Source organism: Lampetra fluviatilis, chromosome 32 (genome assembly GCF_964198595.1).
Source record: "Lampetra fluviatilis chromosome 32, kcLamFluv1.1, whole genome shotgun sequence".
Classification (NCBI taxonomy): domain Eukaryota; kingdom Metazoa; phylum Chordata; class Hyperoartia; order Petromyzontiformes; family Petromyzontidae; genus Lampetra; species Lampetra fluviatilis.
The window spans coordinates 137971-163041 of NC_136306.1; the positions used below are offsets into that span (position 1 = coordinate 137971).

General features: G+C 50.0%; 1 protein-coding gene across 1 annotated transcript; it reads left to right on the forward strand.

Annotated features, from left to right (window-relative positions):
• The first annotated feature begins 1594 nt into the window (after positions 1 to 1594).
• Positions 1595 to 24502, forward strand: LOC144943604 (cytochrome P450 4B1-like). Its single transcript, XM_078871208.1, has 13 exons — positions 1595 to 1897; positions 2437 to 2602; positions 5118 to 5262; positions 6081 to 6125; positions 7469 to 7596; positions 9216 to 9340; positions 17312 to 17463; positions 17937 to 18043; positions 18464 to 18654; positions 18924 to 19057; positions 21141 to 21205; positions 21552 to 21634; positions 23487 to 24502. The coding sequence occupies exons 2-13, from the start codon at positions 2444 to 2446 to the stop codon at positions 23683 to 23685; spliced, it is 1533 nt and encodes a 510-aa protein (XP_078727334.1). The 5' UTR covers positions 1595 to 1897; positions 2437 to 2443; the 3' UTR covers positions 23686 to 24502.
• The last annotated feature ends 569 nt before the right edge of the window (positions 24503 to 25071 follow it).

Below are 25071 nucleotides of genomic sequence, written 5' to 3' on the forward strand. Positions count from 1 at the left end.
TGTAACTTGCTTACTTTTCCTAAAAAAATTCCTCCAAAAGCTTATGCAGCAACATTTATGAGTAAATTGTCCTCGTCTAATGCGGGAAGGAGATGATGGTGATGCGTGCTCAGGGAATATTACACGTGGAAGCGCAAGCTTTTAATGTTCTGTGGAACTTGTTTTCCAATCCCACTATTGATCTATCACAGACCTTTTTTTATTTTCCCTCTAATCTGTCAGCCACCTTTGACTCTCTATAAATTAGTAACTTTTGTCTTTAACTTGGGGCAAAGTCAACTGGGACGTAAATGACGATGACTGAGGACAACGTGGTACTGGCAGCGCTGTGTTTCACGGACGGGTAGAGTCTACCAGGAGGGTGGCCATGTTAGTGCTGTGTAATCCCATTTGAGATTGGGTTTTACTGGTAGGAACCTTCTGGTTCCACCAGCCCACAGGGGATTATTGTGTCCGTCCGTCGTGCAGGGAGGGGCTGGGAGGGGAGGATAGGGAGGGGCTGGGTGGGGAGGGTGTGGAGGGGCTGGGTGGGGAGGGGCTGGGTGGGGCTGGTCACCCCGTGGTGCCCTTATAAAACTCAACGTTTAACCTACTTACGCCGGCTTGTGCCTGCCCTCACAGTCGGACATATTTGCGGAATACACCACGCCGCCGTTCACCCTGGCCATTGACCGAGCAACCCAACGTTCCTACCAGCTTCCTCCGCAGGAATGTGTTTTCTGATTTAGACCGTGAAGTGAACACGCAATGTCCTACTCATTTCGAATGACGTTGGGGGCATCTTGAACGCTCACCGTTAAGGCAGACTGAGCATGCGTTTAGGACCAGTACACCCCGAAGGATTAATCAGGGCGGCCTGCGGCATTCACGCCACACGGACCTCTGCAACGAGCGGCGAACGTGCTGCCACTGGGCTCTGTGTGTGAAGTTCACGAGTACCCCGAGGACAGTTGTGTGTGGTGTGCGAGTTGGTAATGACCCTCAACAAGCCAGCCAGCTTATCTGCTGCTGTTGCTGCACGAGGGTGCAGCGCCTGTGCTGCATGGAGAGCGCTTTCGTGGGCGCGCCCACCCCGGGCTCTGCAGATCCTTGACCTCTCAATTCACATCAACGGACAGCTGGGGCAACCTACCTGTGCTACAGTTGTCCGAGCAGTGTCGTAGGAGCATCACCACCGTTAACCCTTCACTCATCTGTACTGACCACTGAGTGTTTATATACAGAGTGTGCGCCAAGTGAGTGTTCATGATGATGGCGCGCTCGGTGTGATTGTGCAGAGGTCTTTATGGGCACAGGGTGGTGGCGTGATATAAATTGCACGGTGCTCATGCGCCGTCGCAGTGACGTGCTTAGGTGCAGAGTCCGGGTTCAGAGGGAGCGGAGCGGGCACCGCAGCGGCTGAGACGCGGGGGAAGAGACCAAGGCTGAGAGGCAGCGGGTGAGCGAGCTCGTATGCTCACCGCCATCGCATGCTTGTGTTGAGGAGTGGAGTACTGACGTCAGGGCACACTCGCCTCGGGGGGAATGCCGTCAAGGTAAAGTGACGTCATGCCCCCCGGGGTATTTGAGGGAAGACCCGTGACGTAGACGGGGTCTTCGCCGGGAGTCAGAGGAGTGAGTGGTTAGGAAGTAGGGGGCTCCGGGATAGAGGGTAGAGAGCCAGGCTAAAGGGCTGCTTTACCCGGCTGGCCGAGTTGGCTGAACCCTCGGTCAGTGCTGTGGGAAGAGCCTGATAGCCTGGTAGGGTGTAGAGAACTCCCAGTACCCTTCCCCTGGGGAGATTAGTTAACTTCTTCCCCCGAGTTAGGCGTAAGCCCTGAATAAACAGTTTGGCGTCAGCCCCTACACGACCGGCTTCAGCATCCTTTCTACCACACAACACTTGTAGAAGGCGGCAGTAAGTTTAGGAGTTGGATGCGAATGTCGGAGTCTGTTCGTCACGGCAAGATGATTTGAGGATAGAGTTCGTGTAGCTTTGCTCATCCATCTCCGCTGAAGAAGCACAGGCTACATTGGTTTACTTTATGGTCCATAGTTTGGGTGGCATAGCCACAATCCTGTGACTTGTCTTTAATTGTCCATTCGTGACGGAGATGTGTGCATCGGCCTGTTTGTGTTTTGGTGTGGTTGTGAGCTGTTTAACGTGCAGTGCAGGGGGAGCTGTTTAATGCGCAGTGCAGGGAGGGATGTTTTAATACGAAGTGCAGGGAGAACTATTTAATTCGCAGTGCAGGGGGAGCTGTTTAATGTGCAGTGTAGGGGGGCTGTTTATTGTGCAGTTGCAGGGGCGCTGTTTAAAGCGTAGTGTGCAGGGGGCGCTGTGAATGCGCTGTGCAGGGAACGCTGTTTAATATGCAGTGCAGGGGGAGTTGTTTAAAGCGAGGTGCAGGGGGCGGTGTGTGTACACGGGACCGTGCGGCCTGTGTCCGCGTGCAGACGGGACATGGACGCGTGGACTCTGCTGCTGGGCGCCGCAGCGCTCTTCTGCTGCTTCTGCGCCCTGCGTGCGTGGCGCTCGCTTCGCGAGGCGCGCGCACACGCGAGGGCGCTCGCCGCGTTCCCGGGACCCCGCCGCCACTGGCTCTACGGGAACGCGCACTGCGTGAGTTGGCGCGTCCCGCCCGCCACGCGAGTGAAGGAAACTCGTTTCGCCACGTTCCCTTTATATAACGTGGGAATGTGTATCGGGCGTGGCACGGTGTGGTGAGACTCGTGCTTTACAAGCAAAGGGTGCCTGGGTCTCGATGCCTGACTCGGGTCCTTTTCTCTGTGAAGTTTGCAATGTTCTCCCGCTGTTCTGCATGTGGTTCCTCGAGGTTGTAACTGATATATATGCCAAACATTTAAATGGTGAAAAATGTACTTGAAAATCGCTCGATCAGGATTACACACCCAGCAGCAGCAGCAGCAACCCCCGACTGTGAACACTTGTCAGGACCCTCCTGAACCAGAGCCTTGAGACTCGGTGACGCTTCCTGAGCTTACGAAGCTTAATAAGCGACTGCTCGACTTAGGGATACGCTGCTGCTACTGTCGCTGAGCGCAGCAATATACAGCAACACCTCGATATGCGTATATTCGATAAACGAAGCTTCGGTATAACGAACTTTGGATTTATAACCATTGCTTTAATCAGAACGCTACAACAAAATAAAGTAACAAAGCAAATATGTACAGAGAAATAAATAATAAATGTGTCCGTTTACACTGCTATATAAAGAACACAATTATAATATGATATTGATTATTGAAGGTTGTGCATCGCGATGTTTATTTCATTTACGTCAGTTTTAATTATAAAACTGGACAGTATAAAATGTATTATTATTTTGAATATAAATGGTATTTACAATATGAAAGGTAACTTATGAAGGCTTTATCTGATGAAATAGTAAGTTACGAAGGCAGGGAGCGCATCATCATAGTACTAATGTCATAAGTTATTAATTATACGAAGTTTCAATAAACGGAGCTCCAGGAAAAATTCTACTTTGTGTAACGACGTATTTTTATAACAGCAAACTAGCTTTGCACGTGCATTTGCGCGGGATATACCTTCGGTGAGTTGCAAGCGATCTGGCTTCCTTGCCATTCGTTTCCCAATGACACCCGTTCGCCTACCTGCAATCTCACCATCAACAGCAACAATATATTGACATAGCAACACCGTAAACAAAGTAGCAGATCAACACCAACACCGATTTACATATCAATAACAACAGCCTGGCGGTGGTCCCGCACGCCTGTGATCCAGAACTGCAGAGGCGAGAGTTGGTAGATCAGACAAATGACGAACGCTATAAAACTCTCTTGCCCATGTGCATCAAAATTGCTATACCCTAGCTTGCCAGCAGAATGCAGTACAGTAAAGTGGAGGAATATAGTATGTCCCTTCTGTATGGGACAGGTTGTTGCTTCCTTGCATGTGGGGGCATTGTCCAGATGCTGAATACATGGACTCCTCTACTTACGAACGAGTTAGGTTCCAGATGTATGTTCGTCAGTCGATTTGTTCGTAAATCCTACTTTACTTCTGTCGATTCCAAAGACGGAGAATGGCTTTAAAAGTTACACAATCTCTTGTAGATGCCACTGATTCTTTAGTGGCATCTACATTCACGTTCTGCAGACGTAGATGCCACCACCGCCATCTATTACGCGACTCTCGGTCCGAACAGGCAACTGAACGTATGTACACGATTGTTCGTATCCCTGAAAGTTCGTAAGTCGAGTGTTCGTAAGTAGAGTCCCTGTACATAACGAACTGCCGAGCAATTGTTGGTGCCGGTTCATCGCCTGCCAGCCTTCAGCTCATCTGTTGATCCCCAGCGGTTGTAAGATACAATTTGCATGAACGACGCTGTACTAAACTAATTAGGTTTTTTAAAATATTAAATTATCATCAACAATAATGACATCAACAACATCAATGACAACATGGCATCACAATAATGTTAATATCATTAACACCACTTCTATAAATGAGCAACAGCTTCACAACTATTTTACGACCACAACTGTAGCCACAATATGACCACAACCAGGATGACGACAATCTCAACCACATAACCACAACCATAACAGACCCATTATTACCACAATCATAACAGGCACATTGTAACCACAACCGTAACAGACACATTATAACAGATGCATGTTATTATCTGCTCAGCATTGTGTGTACCAACCACTCATTGTTGCAGTTAATAGTAACTCAGAGAGTAACCAAAATTAGCTCAATGCTTAATTTATACATTAACCCCAAGTTTCTTACATATGATGAGCTATATCGTGGGACCTTTTTGTCAATGTCAAAGTATGAAAAATAAAATAGGTTTTACCATTTCTGGCAATAAACCAGAAGGTGTTAAGATGTTCAAACACCAAATATAAACCTTTTGCAAGAAATCAAGTCTGCAACCTTGGGTGCTCGTGATAACTGTCTGTTGCGTATTTATAAATGTGCTTGAAGCTGTTCTGATTGTGCGTTTTGTGATTTGTTCAGGCATGAAATGTCTGAAGCTTCATGTCGTATGTTCTGGCGCGGCGAGACGTCTTCATGATTGACACCGTGCAATACATGCTGATGAGTGTTTATGTTCGGGTAATGTTTGTAGTTCCCCAACGATGAAAGGGCGCTGCAGATTGAGCTTAAGTTCTCCAAGGAGTATTCATTTGCCACACCGCTGTGGTTCGGGCCGACATTAGGCTTCCTGTCCATGACGCATCCAGACTACGCTCGAGCAGTGCTCACATCCAGCGGTAATTACAACACTGCACCAACAGACAATTGAGACCAAACGCGCATCTCTGATATGCTTGAAGCAGATCTAGAAGTACACACGAGAACAAAGTAGGTGCACTGCTCTAGTCATGTACCACGCGTCAAGCCAGACTGGCCTCCCCCCCCCGTGTACTGTTCACGCTGTTAGCGATTTGAAAAAGATGCTCATATGGACAGACATGAACCGTATCGCGTTCAACGCACATTCAGAGTCAAAGTTATTTCCTTCTCAAACGAGCAACGTTTACAGACATGAGCCAGTGGATGACATTCACAATCCTATGACGGGGGCTAGTCTAGACGTAGCATAACCCACTGTTGATTTCCCCACAAAGTGGTACTCTAATTTTAACGACCCCAGCTAGAGGGGTGATGTTGATTGCTCGCTCTACGACTGGTCTACTATGTAATTAATTTTGATGCATGTAATAACCATATACTACAGATTGTATTCCAGTGCATTTAATATACATGATACAGTATTTAACATTCCGTTTGCATGTATTACATACTACGGAACACATTCTAGTGCTGCGCATTCCCCACTGCTCGTGCGTGTTTTATGTAATACTTGGAATTACACAGCCACGAGCCCGAGGAAGGAACACGTGGCCCAGGCAAGACAACTTGAGACGCCGTATTGGTGTTAACATTGAAATGCATTTACCTGAAACCACTCTTTATTACTTTCTTAAGATTTAATTTAACAAATAGTTACTCGTTTTTTGTTATTAATTGTTAAACTTGTAAAAAAAAACTCTTTCTTTGTTCATATTACCCATGGTGTCAATTGCAGAACCAAAAGACGATGTGGCATATGAATTCCTTATCCCATGGATTGGTAAGTGGAGAATTTGCAAAATGTGCACAAACGTGAGATTGTTGTTTCATACCCTGAGGGGAACCACGACCCACACATCAAAGCGAGTTTCTCGTCTCGTCACGCGCCGGATCGGCTAGATGGCCACGGAGCAGAGGGGCAGGTTGACACAAAGTAATGCTTGTGCCTCACCTAAAGGAGAACCCGGGTTCGATTCCGGACCCGGGTTCTTTTCTGTGTAAAGTTTGTATGTTCTCCCCCTGTTCTGCATGAGTTTCCTCCATGTTATAAAAAACCACGCAACGTAACTTGCATTAGCCAAACATTCCAGTGCTAAAAATTGTACCTGCAAATTATTCAATTGGGTTTGCCGGTAGCAACATCGCATCCTACTGCAAAAATAAATAATCTGGCAGGACCCTCGTGAAATAAGAGTCTTGATGCTCATTGAGACTTTCCTGTGTAAACACATGTCGCAGCACGAATACTAATGTCTTAATGGATGGACTTTTTGTTGAGCTACACCGGGTGTTTTGTTCTCATTCTTCTAGCGTATGGCAGGTACGTGTAAATTATACGTCCAGGTTGAAGTTTGTGAGCTGTGGGATAGCTTCGAAAGTTGCGTGACTGATAGTCCAGTCTGCCGGGCTGTTTTGTTGTGGTGCTTCGGTTAGAGTGCCTGATCTACATTTCGAGGTTTGCAAGTTCAGATTCTGATTCAAGGTTAACTCCAACCCTTCGTGGTTAATAAAATGTGTTCCCATTATGGGCAGTGAAGAGTGGCTTTCCTGTGTAGTAGGGTTTAAAAATATAAATCTCCACTATATCAATCAATTTGTATTTTGCTATGGCATACGGATCAGAAACATGGTATTTAACAAATAATAAAAAAAAACTGATACGTTTTCAAAGACGTGTGGAGAGATGCATGCGTGGAATTGTATTGACACAAAGAACGCACAGATTGAAGAATACGCATGCGAAGGAAAATATCTGGGCTTGTGCAGGACACGTCACGGCCAGAAGGATGATGGCTGACAGGAATAATGATGGGAGTGGCATCGAAGGAATGCAACTTGTCCAGAGTTCATCCTCCAAGTAGATGGAGCATTCATATGCGCTGATGTGAAGGTGCCACATGGATTGATTTAGTGAGATATGGCAATGGCTTGTTGAGACCTTCATCCAGTCATGGATTTATCATGTCTGATGATCATCTCCATGCTATCACCGGAAATCAGTGCTGTGACTGCTGTCCTATTGCTCTGAGCTATGTAGATGACATTGGTCTGCTCAACGGCTTCATGCAGGGAGGATATTTCTTTAAGAATTACTCAAGGCGATGTGCAATGTTTCTCTTTCAGGGAATGGCTTGCTTGTGCTATCTGGACCCAAGTGGTTTAGAAACCGGCGACTTCTGACTCCTGGGTTTCACTATGAAATCCTCAAACCATACATTGCTATCATTGGTCAAAGCACTGCATCAATGCTGGTGAGTAAAGTTAAATTTCCAATTTTCATAATGAAGTTAACAATGTCTCCACTAAGTCGTCCTCATGCTTGGCGCCGTTTCAAATGAAACGTCAACTAAAACCGCTAAATATGGCTGTGATAATTGTTCTTTGACTTACCAGTCAGTTTAAGGAATAGTAATTGTACACGTGACAAATTGTTTGGCTGTGTCGGGTGGTGGAGGATTCTTGACGGCACAAACTGGGTCAGATAATTACGTAGTGCCCTAACCCAAAAACACAACTATGAATCGTTACAAGCGGGAGTTGGCCAGAAGTGATTTCTCAAGGGGCCATGGTCTGAAATTGTGGGGGCCCACATCTGGTAGAACTTATCTTCTTTCGTACAGCTGATGTAGATGCAGAAGCAACAACTACAATTTTACATTAAGATGGTCAAACTAGATATTCGCGTCAGGAGCAGCGGAGTGCATCGCCGTGATGTCTCCTTCATATTTGTGGATCGGGCATTGCGTCGTTACACTTTGTATGGTCTGTTCTAGATTACCACAGTCGCAGACTACTGGAGAGTTTTTTATTTTACATTTTTGCATCAGGTATCCGCATCTACTATGGTTTGTGCGAATGCGATTTAGGGTGGACCATGGTACAGCGAGCAAAGGCAGAGGAGGTCCCAGTAGACGGTGGAGAGTGATCGCGTCTTGTCATCAGCCGCAAACCATGACACGAGCTCTGATAACAATTCCTTTGCCAGCTCAGACATTGTCCAGATTAACGAAGTCCGTGCAGCAGCCCACTCAGGCGCATCAGTGGCTGTCAAAAGTGGGCTGTCACACCCAGTCTCCCCAGCTGAGCAAACCGTTTCGTATCATTGGTACTCAAACGGGATTTGCTTGGAAGTAGGGTCCAAAAAGGGGATAGGGCAAGGGAACCTGCCAAGCAGGTGAGCATGCTGGATGTTGCGTTGATATGTTTAACGTGACTGTGTGGAACAAGAGGGGTGCGTTAGAGGTGAACACACCTTTGTAGTGGGCACAAAGATGAGAGGCAACAGGTCGGTTTAGGGATTGTTGTTGAAAACAATCGAAGTTACGAAGTTTTGCTCCTGGATGAGTAGATCGTGTTATACAAAGTTTAGGGTATTTTACATTTCCAACAGCTGAAGCCCAAGTACCAGCTGAGGCTACTTAATAATGTAAATTAAAAGGCTTTACCCATCCCTACAAGTGTTCAAACACCAAATAGACACCTATTGCAAGGAGTCAAGTTTCTATTAACCACACATGCTCGTGGTAAAACATGCAAACAAACGTGCTTTGATAATAATGTTGTCATGTCTTTGAAACAGATTGGCCTACACTAGAGAAGGCCTCCTTTATGGCCTTGTCTCACCACCAGTGTTAGAGCAGAAATATCGGCAATAATGGTCCAGTAGAAATGTGAAAGAGCAGTTCTCGAATAAACTGCAGTGAGGCAATAATATAATATTCTAACCACGCTGAATTTCTACTTTCAGGAGAACATCGTGCTATTAAACTTATTGTATTTACTCAAATTCAATCGATGTTGTGTAAAACCACTCGATATGTCCGGCATGCACTCACCATGCATACGATTAAAACATTATTCTCGTTTTCAGGATAAATGGGAGAGACTTTCAGAGAAGCAACCAACTTTAGAGGTTTATGGTGACATTTCCCTGCTCATGCTTGACAGCATCCTCAAATGTGCGTTCAGCTATGAAGGCAATTGCCAAACAGAAACGTGAGTCTTGCACGGTAGTACAAATACGACGTCACTCTGAATGTAAATTTGGACGACGGTTCGTTGTGCACATTTTACCAATAACTCAGGCTCACGACAGCATCTCCATCCTGCTCCTGAGCATCATCATTATCACCACCACCACTAGCAGCGGTAGAAGCAGCGATAGGAAGAATAACGACAACACGTCCACAGCTTGATTGCCTTCCTCCCCCCTGCTTGGCTTCTCATGTCGCTGTGCACAGCAGCAGCTGAGCTAATCACCCAGCAACACCCCCTGGGTGATGCGTGTCCTGCCGCCAGTCAGCATTAGTGCCAGATTATCCCAGTAGCAAAAGTAGCTATATATGTAGTGGCGGTTCGTGCTGACAAGGGGGGGGATCGTGTGAGAGCGTGTCGGGTGTGGCTACATCGCGGTCCGCATAGGCCCCGCCCCCTGGAGCGGAGGACTATATAGGGCAATGTGCAGCAGCCCTCGGGGAGTTGGTAACCAGTGAAGACCGAAGACGGAGGAGGAAGAGATAGGGCCCTGAGACCCCTAGCCCCGCTGTCCTTGTAAGGGCCGGGACCCTGTGCGGCTCAGAGGCGAGACCGTGGGACCCGCGGCCGGACGTCCTTGTGAGGGCCGGGCTGTGGGACCCAGTGGTCGGGACCCATACCCCAGCCGGGGTGGGTCTGTGAGTTCCCCTGGAAGCTACGGGGCCGGAGAGCCCGTGTGTGTGTAGCCGGGTGGAACGCGTAACGTAGGCTGCAGTTGGCCACACGTGTTATTGTGGCTAAGTGGGTGTTAATAAAAGTGTGCTACCCGTCAAGTGGTCTCCCGCCGTAATTACTATATTACAACTGGCGTCAGAAGTGAACCTGTCTTCAAAGAATGGATACTAGGAAGACTACCCGTACCCACAATCGAGATCGGGAAGACGACCACGACGTACCAGGACTGCAAGCCTCGGGAGGGGAGGAGGAGGAGATGCCGACGCCACAGCACCTCGCGGGGATGCCCAACGCTCCGCTGGGGTCCGACATCGGGCTCCAGGATGCGCACTCCCGCCTGGCGGAGTTGCTGCTCGCCGCCGCTTCTATTTTGGCGGAAATCACCACTTCTGGAGGAGGGAGGACGACGACAAGGCTGGAGGAGGGAGCGCGGGCCGACGAATCCCGCCAGAATGCGCTCCGCGCCTCGAATTTTGAAGTTGGCGCCAATTTTGCTGATCACCCGTCGATTGGCGGGAATCGTGGGCACCACGTGGTCAGGGACCTCCACTCTTTGCCCGCGTCATCAGCGCGCGCAAACAGTCCCCACGAAACACCCGCCGAGGGAGCCGCCATTCTTCTCAGCAAAGGCGGTGCGCGGGAAAATCATCTGTCGGAGGACGACCAAGTGTTCCAACAAAGACTTCCCGCGCTGACGGCGTTCAAGGCTGAGGGGGGCGACTGGGGAGCCTTCCAGCGAAGATTTCTCGCACATCAAGAAATGTCGGGGTGGTCCGACGCCACGGCCTTACGTGCGCTGCCGGCGACGCTGGACGACGACGCGCCTTGGGGTTCCGGTTTCCGACGGTCAGCAGCCGTCAGGTCCGAGACACCTGGGAGCGGATCAGGCGGAGACACGTGAGGATCAGGCGGCGACATGTCCCTCCCCAAGTCGACGGCCACATCACATGCTCGGTCGTCACGACATAAAGGGAGGCCATGTGGCGCCGCGAAAGGTTTCAGACGGGAGGGGTGAACGTACCAATGGCGTTTTCCCCATTTAATCTGAACGCACTGGGGTCGCGCAATACGCACGACTTCCACAGGTCCCCTCCATGGCCTCAGCAATTTCGGGGACGTAGCCAACGGTGCATGCGGGCAGTGCAGCCAGGCCCTATCGCCTGGTTTCCAATCGTGCGTATGCACCTTCCGTGCACGCAATTTCTCGTTAGCGATCTGGCGAGACCTTGAATTCAACCTCGCAGCCTCCCGCGCTTCAGCCAGCTTAGCGATATTAAATTTGATGTGGTCGGCCAATTTCGAATTTGCACGCGGCTCGGAAATCCCCAGATGGGCATCCATGGGCGGATCGGCCTCTCGACCATACATGAGAAAAAATGGGGAAAAGCCCGTCGCCGCATGGGGGGCCATCCTATATGCTGCGAGGACCCCAGGTACCTGTAAGTCCCAATCAACCTGATCGTCGCACACCTGTTGGCACAACATAGAAGTAATCGTTCTGTAGAGACGCTCAACCATTCCATCAGTCTGCGGGTGGTACGGGGAGGTACGCACTTTTTTCGTACCCAACAGGTCGCACACCTCGCACAACAAAACGCTCGAGAAATTTTTTCCCTGGTCAGTCAGCAAGCGTTCGGGGGCACCCTTGTTCAAAACATAGCCCTGGACAAAGGCGTCTGCCACTGCCGCAGCCGACTGGTTGGCGAGCGGCCATGCCATGGGCGATCGGGTGAAGTATTCCACGCCAACCAGCAGGTACTTGTTACCCCTAGGTGTCACGGGAAAGGGCCCCAAGATGTCGAGCGCGACCAGTTCGTTCGTGCGCGAGACCTGGATGGACTGTAGCGGCGGATTAGCCGCCACTGGCGGCGGTTTCCTTTGAGCGCACCCCACACACCCCTTAAGGATGTTCGCCACATCGCTCCCCATACCCGGCCAATAATAGTCCCGTTGGAGTAGGGCGAGCGTTTTGTGAAATCCCAAATGCAGGAGTCGTTCGTGAGCAGCTAGAACGACCCTACCCCGCATAGCAGATGGCACAACGAGCGCATGACGCCGGGACATATTGTCCCACTTCATCAGGAGGCCCTGTTTGACCACCCAGGAGCCGACCCCCGTCTCCCCCCCCTCAGGACCCTCTGCCTTGCGACGCAACGTGAGTAGGGAGCTGTCAGCCATCTGGAGACGGCCCCACTCAATAAGAGGCAACGCGAGTAACGAGTCCCCACACGCGGGAGCGGCAGGGACGTCGACCCGTGGTGCGTCGGTGGCGGCGAGCAGAACTCCCGCGGGGACGGCGACAGGGGGTTTACAACGCGCCGATCCCAGAAGACATGCGCATTCCGAGCGAGGCAACAATCGCGACAAGGCATCCGCATTCGAGTGCCGCAACCCCTTACGGTAAATGGTCATGAATTGGTAGTCCTGGAGGACCTCCAACCATCGGGATAATTGACCGGAGGGTTGGGCAACCCGCATTGCGTACTGAAGCGCCGCGTGGTCCGTACAAACAGTAAAGTGACGGCCGTAGAGATACGGCCTGAATTGCTGGATAAAAAAAACGATCGCCAGCAATTCACGACGGGTCACACAGTAGCGCTGTTCCGCTGGTGACAAGACCCTGCTACCGTAGGCGACCACCCGTTCGACACCCCCGACCACCTGCGAGAGCACTCCCCCGATACCCGTGTTACTGGCATCCGTGTCAAGCAGGAACGGTTGCGTGAAATCGGGGTAACACAAGGGAGGAGCCCTTACTAAGGCGTCCCGAAGGGAGCAGAAAGCGGCCTCCTCCGGCCCCCAGTGAAACCTTACCCCTTTCGCCGTCAAAGCATGTAGGGGCCTGGCTATGGTGGCAAAATGTTCGACAAAACGGCGGTAGTAGGAGGCGAACCCTATGAAGCTGCGGACCTCAGTGACTGAGGTTGGCGTTGGCCACGAGCTGACGCAGTGCGTCTTAGCAGGGTCTGTAGAGATCCCTGAATGGCCAACAATATGCCCCAAGTACCTCACCGATTCCCAAAGCAGGTGGCATTTCCCCGGTTTAAATTTTAACTTAGCGGAACGCATCCTGAGGAACACCCCCCTTAATCGTTGGAGGTGCTCCTCAAAGGTCCGGCTGAAAACGATGATGTCATCGAGGTAAATCAAGCAGGTATCCCATTGGAGACCTGACAAAACCAATTCCATTAGCCTCTGGAACGTCGCGGGAGCGGAATGAAGCCCCATGGGCAATCGATTAAACTGAAACAGGCCTCCCGGTGTCCAGAAAGCGGTCTTTGGTTTCGATTCCTCATCGAGGGGCAATTGCCAAAATCCCGAAAGCAGGTCAAGCGTCGAGAAAAAACGTGCACCTGCCAGGGCATCCAGAGATTCATCCATTCTGGGACGCGGATACGTGTCGGCCACCGAGATTTTATTAAGGCGGCGGAAATCTACACAAAAACGCAAGGACCCGTTCTGCTTTTTAACAAGTACGATGGGAGCACCCCATGGACTGGAAGAGGGCGAAATGATGTCGGCAGCCAGCACGTCATTAACAGCCGACTGTACATGGTCCTTCTCGGCTGGGCTCAACCGGAAGGGATTCTGCCGAATCGGGGCCGTATCACCCGTCGCTATGTGGTCGCGCAACAGGTCCGTGCAGCCAATATCGTATTTGTGTCTGCTAAACACATCGGAAAATTCAAGTAGCAGGCCCCTCAGCGCTCCCAACTGCACACTAGACAGGTTATCGGACCCTGCACACAACGAGTCCAACCATTGTTTGTCCTCCACCGATGGAGGATGCGGGTCCAGGGTAGAATCAACATGTGCAACGAGCTGCTCGTCCACGGGCACCGGCGCCGCGTGAGCAAGCACGGTGCCCTGCATAATAACGGCCGGTCGCGACCCCGCGTTCAGAACCATAACGAATGGATCCCTGTCCGCCCGCACCATGGTCTGAGCTACCGCCAAGTCGAGGCCCCCAACAGCTTTGTTTGACGGGCCCAACAGAACCCCCTGTCCTGCCGCATCCACCCCGAAGGGTTTCCGTAACCGAAGGGGTACCAGCATCTGCGATCCCGGGGGCACGTGCACTGTCTGAGTCGCCAGCGCCTGGACCGTTGCACAAACCGTGCGTAGTTTGGTAGGACTTGCCAAAAATGCAACACGCCGACCCGATGGAAGCTCGATGCAGCCCTGATCGACGAGAATTTTAATGGGCATTTTAGCTCAAAAGTCGGTACCCAATAAACATGGAACTGCCAGGGACGATGAGACCAAAACAGGACCCGCCAATTTAATATCTCCGATACAAATGGTCGCCCGAATCTGGCCGACAATCCCCAAGGAGCCCCCGTTCGCCGCGTAACATGGTACATCCACCGGGAGTAGGGGTCGACATTGGACGGGGAGGATGTTATATATGTCCACCAGTACCCGGACCTCAACCCCGTCAATAAAACCAGTAACCACGGACGACCCGGCCGACGCAGCCACTATTCTGTGGGCCAACTCGGACCATTTGACTGCCCCCAGGCCGTGTACGAACCCCCCTCGCCGAACCGAATCCCCGGCCCCCATGCGCGTTCCCTCCGCCGCGAAGCGGCGACCCGCGTGTGCCGTGTATGTGGACCGAGCATGTGTGGTGCTGCGACTTGCCGGGGGCAGCTGGGATGACTTGGGCCCCTGGTCGTCGTCCGGACGTGGTCCCGTGGCACGCTGATGAGGAGCCCGGCACCCGGACGCGACGTGACCCCGAAGGCCGCAGTTGTAGCACATGACGAGAGACGTCGCAGGTTTCGGTTGCTCCAGCTTGCGGGTCGATCGCAGGGGTGAACGACCTCCCGATCTCCAATCCCCCGGTCTTGCCACGGAGAAGGCCTCCTCCCGAGACGGAACACTCTGGGGCTCGGCGACTATCGAGGCAGGTGGTGCGACTCCAGCCGATGCACAGACGACCGTCCGCTTCCGTTTCAGGACCTCGTGTGCATGGATACTCGTAGCAACCCGCAAAGAACAAATGTCCACCTCGTCCGCCGTATTGATGGGGACCCCCAGGTCCTGGGCCAACGCCAGTAGCTGCTCCATCACCATGGCGTCCTTCCCCTCCTCGTCCATGCGGGGAAAGGCGGCTTCTGCAAGGGCGAGCAGTGCCGTGCGGTAGGCGAGCGGAGTTTCCATGTCCCCTTTCCGCCACTCGTAGAACTGGTGGCGACAGGCCGAGGGCGGTCCATACACCCTGGCCATGAGGTGTAGCGCGGCCTGGAGCGTGGAGCGGGCCGATCTTGGGGCGGCCTTCCTGGACTGCCGGAGCCACCTGACGGTCAACCGCGTCCGGTGCCGTATGACGGACCGGCCAGGCGGACTCGTGCTAAGACACGACACTTTTCCTGAAGGGAGGGGAGAGGGGGTCCCGCGGTGTCAACTCGTCGCAGCGTTCCCCTTCTGTCCGTTCTAATGTCCCGTTCAAGGGGCGGCCAGTAATGAAGGGACGCTGCACGGGTCATTCTTGTGTATAGTTTATTGTTGTCACTCGTCGGTTTGTACATATAATTCTTGTTGTTACGGTGGCGTGTTCGGATTGTTACGGGATTTGCGGAGTTCTTGTTGTGTTGTGTTGTGTTATGTTGTTGTATTGTTGTTGTTATTGTTGGTGTTACGGGGCACACACGGGGAGGGAGTTTTTTTTAGCAGCCGAGCCGGCTGCGAGCTATGTGGTGGGGGGTGATGTAGTGGCGGTACGCGCTGGCAGGGGGGGATCGTGTGAGAGCGCGTCGGGTGTGGCTACATCGCGTGGTATAGTGGCGGTGCGTGCTGACAAGGGGGGGGATTGTGTGAGAGCGTGTCGGGTGTGGCTACATCGCGGTCCGCAGGCAGATGTCCACATCGCGGTCCGCATAGGCCCCGCCCCCTGGAGCGGAGGACTATATAGGGCGATGTGCAGCAGCCCTCGGGGAGTTGGTAACCAGTGAAGACCGAAGACGGAGGAGGAAGAGATAGGGCCCTGAGACCCCTAGCCCCGCTGTCCTTGTAAGGGCCGGGACCCTGTGCGGCTCAGAGGCGAGACCGTGGGACCCGCGGCCGGACGTCCTTGTGAGGGCGGGCTGTGGGACCCAGTGGTCGGGACCCATACCCCAGCCGGGGTGGGTCTGTGAGTTCCCCTGGAAGCTACGGGGCCGGAGAGCCCGTGTGTGTGTAGCCGGGTGGAACGCGTAGCGTAGGCTGCAGTTGGCCACACGTGTTATTGTGGCTAAGTGGGTGTTAATAAAAGTGTGCTACCCGTCAAGTGGTCTCCTGCCGTAATTACTATATTACATATACGCTACGGGCCCGGCACTTTCAAGGGCCCTGCGCTAAATGCTTTCAAGATATCAATTCCGGTTCAGTGATTCTGCACTTGCTCTATTACTATAATACTATACCGCCTTCAACTTTTATAAACGACTGGGTGTTTAAGGTTAGCGATTTATCGTATTATCCGGCTGTATAGCAAATGAAAAAATACAATTACTTTATTATGCAAGGTAAAAGTGTATGTGTTTTAATATTTATGGTTTTTTTTATTTAGGGGCTTTTTTAACATATGCTACAGGCCCCGCACTAGCTTAATTCGGCACTGGTCATCATCGTCCATATTTAGCAATCCCCAGCCCAATCGGATTCACGTATTTGTCTCCAAATAGCCCCAACCCCCTTCACGGCCCTACACAAGCCTCGCGTTTCTCGAGTAGCCCACCCTGTTCTACGGACCTAGCGCCGACTCTTTTGAGTTGGAGGTGCATGGTAAAGGAATTTTCTGCAGCAGTATTCTGGGCAGCAGGGTGGTGGTGCGGCGGTAAATCTCGGGCCTCACAGTAAGAAGGTTACCTGGGTTGTATTCCCGACTGGAGCACCTTTCTGTGTGGAGTTTGTAAGTTCTTCCCCTGTTTTTCATGGGTTTCCTCAGGCATATAATCGAAACAGAAATTAAGCAGGGCACTGTGTACAACTAGTTTGTTTCATCAAACCTATGTGTGTATTAACAGAATACATGTTTTAACGATTGAGAACCAAGGCTGCAGTAAAGGTTAAGAACCACTGTCCTAGATTGTAGTCCCCATCCCCAGCTGAAAGTTAAACACGGTTTAATGCTGAATCGGTGAGAATCCATGAGTGACGTAAGGCATGCATTAATGTCTGTTTCTGCTTTTTAATGCAGTGGCTACATAATGCAGACCGCGTTTAATGATCATTCCTCTTCTCACGAAATGCTGTCGTTGTCTGTCGTTGCAGGGGCAATTCGTACGTGCGAGCTGTGTACGAAATGACGGATTTGGTTGACCGTCGCTTCCGAAATTTTGCGTTGCATAACAAGTGGGTATATTACCTCACCCCAGATGGATGGCGCTTTCAAAAAGCCAAAGCACATGCACATAAGCACACAGGTAAACGCGCCAACATCCCCTCGTGGGCACACACACGCCGTACACGTCGTAAATATCACGTAATGACAAGCACAAGGACACAAGTGGGGCGTGTGTTTTGGGGCGTTATCAATCGCATGATTGCCATGGTCATTTCCATTCAGCACGTTTGAAGTGACTCCGAGAACAATTTCTGGAACATCTCAGGATAACTAAAAGGTAGCCGTGATGCCTCTAAACTGACCTACAGCCTGCATCGCGTGTACAGGACTTGTATGTGTGTGTATTTTGTGTCACATGGGGAGCCACTAGGGAGACAATGGCGGCCGGGCGTGGTGCTGGCTACCCACCGCTCATGTGCCCCAGTGCCGGTCTTTATGGGTGTTCACGAATAACACTTGCCCCAACAGTCTGAGGCTATAAGGGGGATTTTTGTCTTTGTTGTGTCACAAGTGTGTGTTGTATCACACGTGTCACGTGCCACGCATATTCAGAGGAGGTGATCAGACGGAGGAGAGAGACGCTGAAGTTGGAAGCTCAGCAGCACAAGACGCAGCAGAAACGGAACCTGGATTTCCTCGACATTTTGCTGAGTGCCCGTGTGAGCACAACGTTGGGATCGCACAAGACACACCCTGCCCATGCATTTGCCCTCATTCTGCCCATGTTCTGTTTTATTCCTTTGATACATGTTCACCCAGCGAGTTTCAAGACTCGTTTTCAGGAAGGTCCCGCCAAGTTTTCCCTGCCAGTAGGGGGTCAATGTTGCAATGCGTATTCCGATTTGAGTAATTTGAAGGTCATTTTAGCATTGTGATGTGTGTTTTTTTTGTTCCTTAAAGAATTTAGCGCAGGAATCTTTAAACGTGTCCACCAGGTGTTCATGGCGGGTGAAAGTAAACGGTGCACAGGGATAAATAGGCAATGAAGTGTGACAAGGTGAGTGTGCCCCAATTCGTTGAAGACGACGTCATCTGTACCAATGTTTGTGCTGCCCTGCCTTTGTCCCAACCCTTACCAGGACGTAGATGGGCAGAGCCTATCGGACGAAGAGATTCGCGCGGAGGTCGACACCTTCATGTTTGAAGGCCACGACACGACGGCGAGTGGCCTCTCCTGGGTCCTGCACGCGCTAGCAAGCAACCCGCACCACCAGGAGGTGTGCCGCAACGAGGCGGCCCGCGTGCTGGCCGGGCGCTCGCAGCCAGAGTGGTGAGGCGAAGCGGGGGGGGGGGAAATGGGGAGGGGAAGAATGGGGATGGTGAAGAGAAGGATGGGGAGGAGAAGAATGGGGATGGGCAAGAGGATGGGGAAGAGGAGGGAGAGGAGGATGGGGAGGGTGAAGGGGAAGAGTCTTTCGAAAACCTTGCGCATTAAATACAACGTGCATGCTTTGTTCGTCAGCCTGCATACCTTGTGGACCGCTGTTTTCCAGCAACGTTTTCTTTGGTGTGTCTGTCGATTCTCGCGCATCCACACAGGGACGACATGTCGAACCTGCCCTACACCACCATGGTCATTAAGGAGTCTCTCCGTCTCTACCCGCCGGTGCCGGGCATCGGCCGCAAGCTCACGCAGCCGCTCAAGCTGCCACACGGACACGTTCTCCCAGCCGGTAGGTCGCGCGCCTTCGTGGGTGGCAGGGCGGCGGCGCAGAAGTTAACACTCGTGCCTCACAGTAAGAGGGTGCCTGGGTCCGATTCCTGACTTGGGTGCCTTTCTGTTTGGAGTTTTTGTACGTTCGCCCCCTGTTCTGCACAGGATTCTACCGTAAGTTCTCCGGTTTTCTCCCATAGCTAATAAAACGTACACAATGTAGCTGGTATTGGCCAAATATCCCCAATGCTGAAAATGTACCTACAAATCACTTAGTTGGGATTACATACAGCAGCGAAAATATTGGTACGACACTCGTGAAAAAAATATATTCTGTACGGCTTGCCTGGGTAAACAAGCGGAACACTCGTATGTTGTACATGCTGTGTTCCATGTGTTGTATTGGCATGTGTATCCTTGCCTTAAATCTTGACTTAAAGCTTTCGTGACTGCAGGAATTCATACTCTGTGGGTCTTTCGGTAAAGTCACATAGATAGAAAAATTATAATAAAAAATCACGACGTTTCGATCACAACACAAGCAATCTCTTGCTATATTTTTCACCTGAGGACGATTGCTTGTGTTGCGTTCAAAACGTCGTGATTTGTATCATAATTTTTCTATCTAGGTGACTTTACCGAAAGACCCTAAGAGTTATCCTTGCCTTATTATGCAATTAGGTGTCGTTTAGATATGTTTGGTTGTTTTAGCTCTGATTGTTATTGCTCTTGTCATTGTGATGACCCAGGTCACCCTTGCATATCGGTCTCTGTCCTTGTCGCTTGCCTTCGCGCCTGATTCAACAAAATATACTTGAAACTGCGTTTCCACTGCATTGCATACGTACCTTTGGACATTTCGTGAATTGATACATAGATCTCCGACTTGCAGTGACATTGCACCGCTGTGAGCATCTGTACTCACAGACTGCACTCCAACAGAAGGATTTGTTCATTCAGTGCATTTTTTAGGTTGATGGATTTTGTGGCTGAGGTCTATTACTTTTTATCGAATACTTTTAGGAAAGTCGAGTCCAGGGGTCAGCTCCGGAGCCGCGTGCTCCGGAGCCGACCGGAGCCGACCGGAGCATGCGGTCATGCATGCGGTCGGTGTAATAAACCAAGTGACGCGATTTAATAAACCACGTGACGTGATTTATTAAGGACCACCGTCTCGTATTTACATTGCATCGCTCCTTTTCAAATTGTGAGTTTTTACCGAATTGGAAAAATAAATGGCTCTTGTTATTTTTGTTGCCAATCCTTGGTCTAGTCTCTAAATCCCTCCGTGGTCTTGCCCCACATTTTCTTGTGTGTACGTTGAACTTCTTTCGCACCTTGCTTCTCTTATGTCTGACCGTGTCCCATCGCGTCTTCTACACTCCCAGTGTCTACTGTCCCTCTCTGTTCACGCCTGCCCTGCTCCCAGTCTCACTCTCTTGTCCCTTTTCCCTTCTTGCTCACCTTCACTGGGAAAAGAAAAAAAAACCTCCCACTGCAGCACACAGCAATCATCTTCACTCTAACCTGCTTCCGTTCTTCCTTTAAAACCCTCCCTAGCCTATCCGATTGCTACTCCCTGCCTCCCAGCTACGACCAGGCGAACCCCTACGACTACCACTAACTTCCTTAACCACTCTCAGCTGTCCTGTCACCATAACTACACCACCACTTTTAAGAACCCCACTCTTTATTTGAACCACTATCATCTTGTAAAGTGCCTTGGATTAAGCAGCCATATAATTCTATATAAGATATCACCTTATCGTTGCACTGCCATCTCCCTAGACAAAGAATCCCCATGTAGCCTTCACCGACTATAGGAGCAAGTGCTGTTAGCGAGCACCGAATGAAAGCCGGCACTGGCACACCAGGGGGTGGCTAGCCAGCACCACGCCCGGTCGCCTCTATCTCTCCAGTGGCGATGTTGACAACCGCACAAGGTACTCATTTAATGCCGAATCAAATAATCGTCACTGGTGCTGACCGTGAGCAGGATTCGGTCCCGGTTCGCGAAGTCCGCAGCCGATGTCTTGCGATGAGCGATGCCGTGTCTCGTCGCGGCGATGCATAGCGAGGTGATGTGTGTGTGCGCGACGCAGGGATGCGGGTCGGCGTCAGCATCTTCTGCATCCATAGAAATGAGGAATTCTGGAAGGATCCTGAGGTATGTATGGCAGTGCCCCTGTGTTGTGAATTATATACAAACATTTGTATGTGCCTATTCAAATACCATATGTAGTTTCCAATCACGATTCAGGTTGTGCTAAGATCATGCCGACAGTTTTGAAATATTTTAAATCTCTTCTCATATTGGAAAACCCTCATGTTTGGTGCAATTCTTAATTCGAGGCCGTAAAGTCAACACGCTTATCTTTGCACAATGTTGACACACGAAAAGATGGGGCTCAGCAGCAGTACTCACTTATATCACATCGAACTTACCTATCAGCAGATGAGTTGTGTTTGTGCTCACATGCAAGTGTGTGTAATGTGCGTGGATGCTTCTGTAGGTTTTTGATCCGCTGCGGTTTTCTCAGGAGAATTCCGCACACAGACATCCGTACGCCTTTATTCCATTCTCTGCTGGACCACGGTTAGTCACGCGTAGACACGCGGGCTTCACAGGTTTACACGAACATGCATCTCTATTACAGATGCTGGGCACGGGCCTAAATGCCTCTTATACAAAGTGGCCCACAAGGAATATTTATGCTAGGCTCCCAGATTATTATTCTGCTCGTTTACCCAGGAATTCCTGAGTCTCAAGATACTTTTTCTGGACAGTCCTGCCAGGTTTTCTCCATGATGATGCAATGTTGCTGTGTAATCTGAAGAAAGTAATTTGCAGGCAATATTTAGGCTTGGGACGTTTGACCAATACCTATTAGATTGTATGTTTTTTTGCTATTGTGGAGGGGGGATTTGAGAACTCGAAGGAAACCCACGCAGAACAAGGGGAGAACAAACGCCTCAGAGAGAGGCGCCCACGTCAGGAATCGAAACCAGGCCCTCTTGCTGAGGCACGAGTGTCACCACACTGCCGCACCACCAGGGGGAGCAAACGCCTATTTCAACGGGGTGGCTATGGCAAGATAACCACTGTGGGCCCCCCTCCTGTCTCCCGACTCACTTTTACTGGAATAGCTACGAATTTTTTTTTACTCCGTATACAATATGTAGGCTATAACTATATAAATCATTTTAGTTGCACCGTGTATTGGGTTTAGAGAAAGACGGTCTCACAGTGACAGTATTTATGAAAACATATTTAAGTTGTTATGCGTCTTGCTTTCATGCCGGCCTCGTCGGTGTATGATTTCCTCAAAGGGGGTGGATCGTGCAACTTGATGCTTCTCCATCGATATGATAGCCAGATGCGTTAATCGGGCTTGGGTCCATGGTAGACCACAGGTAATTTTTTTATTATCTTTATAATTTTACTTAACATGTTTGTACTTGTTTATCTCTTTATTCGGGTCCCCCTTGTGGCTGACTGGGCCCCAATGCGTCGCATAACGCTGCATACCCCCCATAGTTGCACCCCTGGGCGATCTGTATTATACAACTTGATTTATGAAACCCAAATAAACAACTTGATTCTGGGAGCAAGGTTACAGGAACCATGGCAAAAGTGAGTTTGATCCCGTTGGTGCAAATCAGCCGAAGCAAAGGATAGGTGATGACAGCGACTTGGCAAAAAAGAGATGATGGGAGACGGTTCCAAAGTCGAGCGATGCCAGGAAAGAAGCAGGAAAAGAAGAGTTGTCCTACAATGGAGTGGATGAACACAATACAGCTGAGAGGGAAGAGTTAATCAGCCAGAATGAGTGCTTGATATGGGCAGAGGCATCAAAGTGTGACGTTCAGATATGACAGTGATTGTCATCGTTAAATAGCAACAAAGAGGTGACTGAACAATGAGTGAGAATCAGTGAGCACATGATCATCGTTCCACCAAATTTGTGGAATTATCGCAGCATGGTTAAGACATGCAAGGGGGAATACAATCTGTAGTTTCTATATGCCAAGTCCCGACAAGCTAAACAACTTGAAACAAATATTTCACTTAAATTAGATTATCATGACCCAATGCTACACACAGACGGAGAGAGCTCGTGCATTAACAGTCAACCTGAGCTGGGAAGGGTTGAAAAGTGCCAAATGTTAGTCACAAGACTTGTCACTTCACAAGTATTGCACTGTTGGTTTATTTGCTATTCTGATTTGTTTTAATCATAACACATCTGTTTTCTGACATGCCGTTTACAGCACAGGCAACTAAGCAATGCACCACTTTAAGAGAGATGTACTCAACACACGTTTGTCAATGTAATGGCCTTTGACTGTCGGTACATGCCTTATCGTTCACAATTGCACTAAAGGCCGCATTGTTTATGTTGTACTGTATATTGAGTGATCATTGCTCCCGACTCCTTTGTCTGCAGAAACTGCATTGGCCAGAACTTTGCCCTCAACGAGCTGCGCGTCACCGTGGCGATGATCCTGTCACGATTCCGCATCCATTCGGCCTCCCCGCCAGCCTGGCCCCTGCCTCAGCCTATCTCTCGAATAGTTCTACGCTCAAACACTGGCTTTCATTTCCGTTTTGAAAGAGTCGAGCCTCTCAAATATGGCCCAAAATAACATTTTGATACCCAGACAAGGTAAGGCATGCGCAATTTATATTAGTTTTTGATAAACGTGGCGATCAAAAACCACCAAGACAAGTCTGATTTATCAGTGAAATTTTAGATAAACGGTAAGATGCAAAAGGTAAAAAAAAATTAAAATCTAAATAAAAACCATTAAGTGCTGAAACTTGTACTACTTAGTGCAATGCAAATACAAACACGTTTGTTAATAAAAAATGACTCCATACATAAATGTGCCCAAGTTGGTAATTTAACCCAGAGGACCCCCTTGCTATGAGGCACGACTGCGCCAACTTTTCACCGTTAACACCTCCAGCCATATGATATGAAGAATAAAAATAACAGCTTTGTCTGGGGGAAATCCCACACACATGGAGGTTTGCCTCTGCAGTGCAGAGGTCGCTGCGGTCAAATCAATGCAGGTGGTGCTGCTGCTGTTCCAAGGATTTAAGATATGGGGCCATCTGCTATAAATATAGAAGTGGAATTGACTGGAACAGAAGACGATTAGACAAGTATTGTGCCAAGTAGCTTAGAGCATTTGGTGCTGAAGGTTGGGGAATACTTCAGTCATGGGGCCTGGGTCAGGCAGCAAGAGGCAGTCGAGCTGAGGAGATGCAAGGTGACCAAGATGAGACTGCCGATCCAGAGCAACCAGCATGATCAGGGCTGGAGCAAAACGACACGTGGTGCGTGGCTGCGGCGCGATGCTTGTGTAGCGTGTGTGAGTGCTCAGATTGTTGTGTTCTAAGAGGGGGCTGTGTTCTCCTGAGGGGCCTATTTTTCTTAATGGGAGTTGTTCTTGTCAATGGTGGTACACTGTAAAACATGTTTTGCTTTGCCAGCCGCCTAAAAAGAAATGTCCTAATAAACCGCAGTTTGGTTTGAAACCCTGTGTCCTGGTCACTGAACAACATCAGCCACGTACCGTGCATCTTGCTTGACACTGGTATACGCAGGAAGGCCTGAGTCAAGACTTTTTCAGGAGGATCATGCCAGGTTTTTACAGTAGTGAGCGATGTTTTCTGCAGCGTGTTATCCCAATTGAGGTAATTTTTCAGCATTGGGATGTTTGGTCAAACCCAGTTGCATTCTACATTTATTTTTAGCTTTGGGAACTAACCGGAGAACCTGGAGGAAACCCATACTGCATAGGGGGAGAACAACAAACTTCACACAGCAAGGTACGTGAGCCAAGAATTGAACCCAGGAACTTTTTGCTGTGAGGCACGAGTGTAACCACTGCGCTGGCACTCTGCCGTCCATATGGGTATCTATTCCTGCTGGAGATGGGAAACCTGTGGATAATAAAATAAACTGAACCATGCTCCTCGATAGGTCTGCTGGGTTGTTGGTATATGAGCCGTCAAGATACATT

Excerpts from the sequence above, each read along its gene's own strand:
- LOC144943604 (XM_078871208.1), top strand. The coding sequence starts at position 2,444 with ATGGACGCGTGGACTCTGCTGCTGGGCGCCGCAGCGCTCTTCTGCTGC. Across the intron at positions 9,341-17,311 it reads GGCAATTGCCAAACAGAAAC|GGGCAATTCGTACGTGCGAG; the intron begins GTGAGTCTTGCA and ends CTGTCGTTGCAG. Across the intron at positions 19,058-21,140 it reads CGGACACGTTCTCCCAGCCG|GGATGCGGGTCGGCGTCAGC; the intron begins GTAGGTCGCGCG and ends TGCGCGACGCAG.